This window comes from Branchiostoma floridae, chromosome 4 (assembly GCF_000003815.2).
Source record: "Branchiostoma floridae strain S238N-H82 chromosome 4, Bfl_VNyyK, whole genome shotgun sequence".
NCBI classification, from domain to species: domain Eukaryota; kingdom Metazoa; phylum Chordata; class Leptocardii; order Amphioxiformes; family Branchiostomatidae; genus Branchiostoma; species Branchiostoma floridae.
In genome coordinates, this window is record NC_049982.1 from 24,011,725 (window position 1) to 24,012,734 (window position 1,010).

The window sequence follows — 1,010 nt, forward strand, 5'->3', positions numbered from 1 at the left end:
CAGGTCAGGTCATGAGATTCCTGTGAGATCTTTATCTCAGAGGAGATTTGGAAGGATAAATTAGGTACACTTTCCATTGGCTGGAACCAATTCTCCACAATGGCCATGGAGGATTCCTAGGGGCAGTACCAGTACTATTTTAGTCCATTCTATAAGATACTTCTTGAAAGCGGCTGTTTGCTTGCTGCAAAAACTTTCAACTTTGAATGATCAATTCGATATGGTTAGATGCTATATCAAATGCAATCAAATTGCAAGTTTGTAATGACTATTCCTAGAGCAACGTGGAAATCTTTTTTATTTTTCCTTGAAAATATGTATTTTCGAATGCGTATGGTCTTGATTTTTGCATTAGAATAACGCTTTTGCATTAGAATAATCCCTTAAGTCTTGGGACCAAACTTATGCCACCCTGTTTGGGTGCACAAGAGCTATCTACAACTACAAGTACCACCCCAAAATTGCAACCACAGTTTGTCCAGAACACGAGTTATAAAACCATAAAGTTTTGCTGCAGCGCCAAGAAAATACACCAGGTAGCCTATAATATTTCTTTATTTTGCAAATAACTTCTGATAAACAAAATATCTTTAAGATCTATCCATGACTTATGCTGTTCTCAAACACACACACATGCATTAAGACACACACAAAGACATTACCTTCTTGGCAAAGGTAAGAGCAATACAAAATGTTTATATATTACAGAGATATGAGAAAAGGTTAGCAGGCTTACGTCGGTCTGTTTTCCAAGATGAGTGCTGTCGTGGACCCAACAATGAAGTCTGTACTTTTTCTTCTGACCGTGGATTTTGGACTTGGAGACGCTGACTTACTCCTGACATCCTGCAAACGAAAATCAGACTTTGAGCAATCTGTCAATAAATTAATGACTTTACAGTATCTTGCAAGTTCATGTACTTGGCAGTGACATCCCTGACTGTTACTTCAATACAGGAAGTCACCCGTGACTTCCTTGGAATGTTTGGTCGTTATTTTCAGTTTCCAAT

The 1,010-nt window shown here is 38.0% G+C and overlaps 1 protein-coding gene across 1 annotated transcript in view; it reads right to left on the bottom strand.

Moving 5' to 3' along the window:
• Window positions 1-1,010, bottom strand: part of LOC118414567 (TBC1 domain family member 14-like) — a gene marked incomplete in the record, with an annotated part of 37,638 nt that overhangs the window by 20,559 nt on the left and 16,069 nt on the right. The window contains 1 exon segment of the mRNA XM_035818689.1: window positions 737-846. Within this exon segment, the coding sequence (XP_035674582.1) occupies window positions 737-846 (110 nt within the window).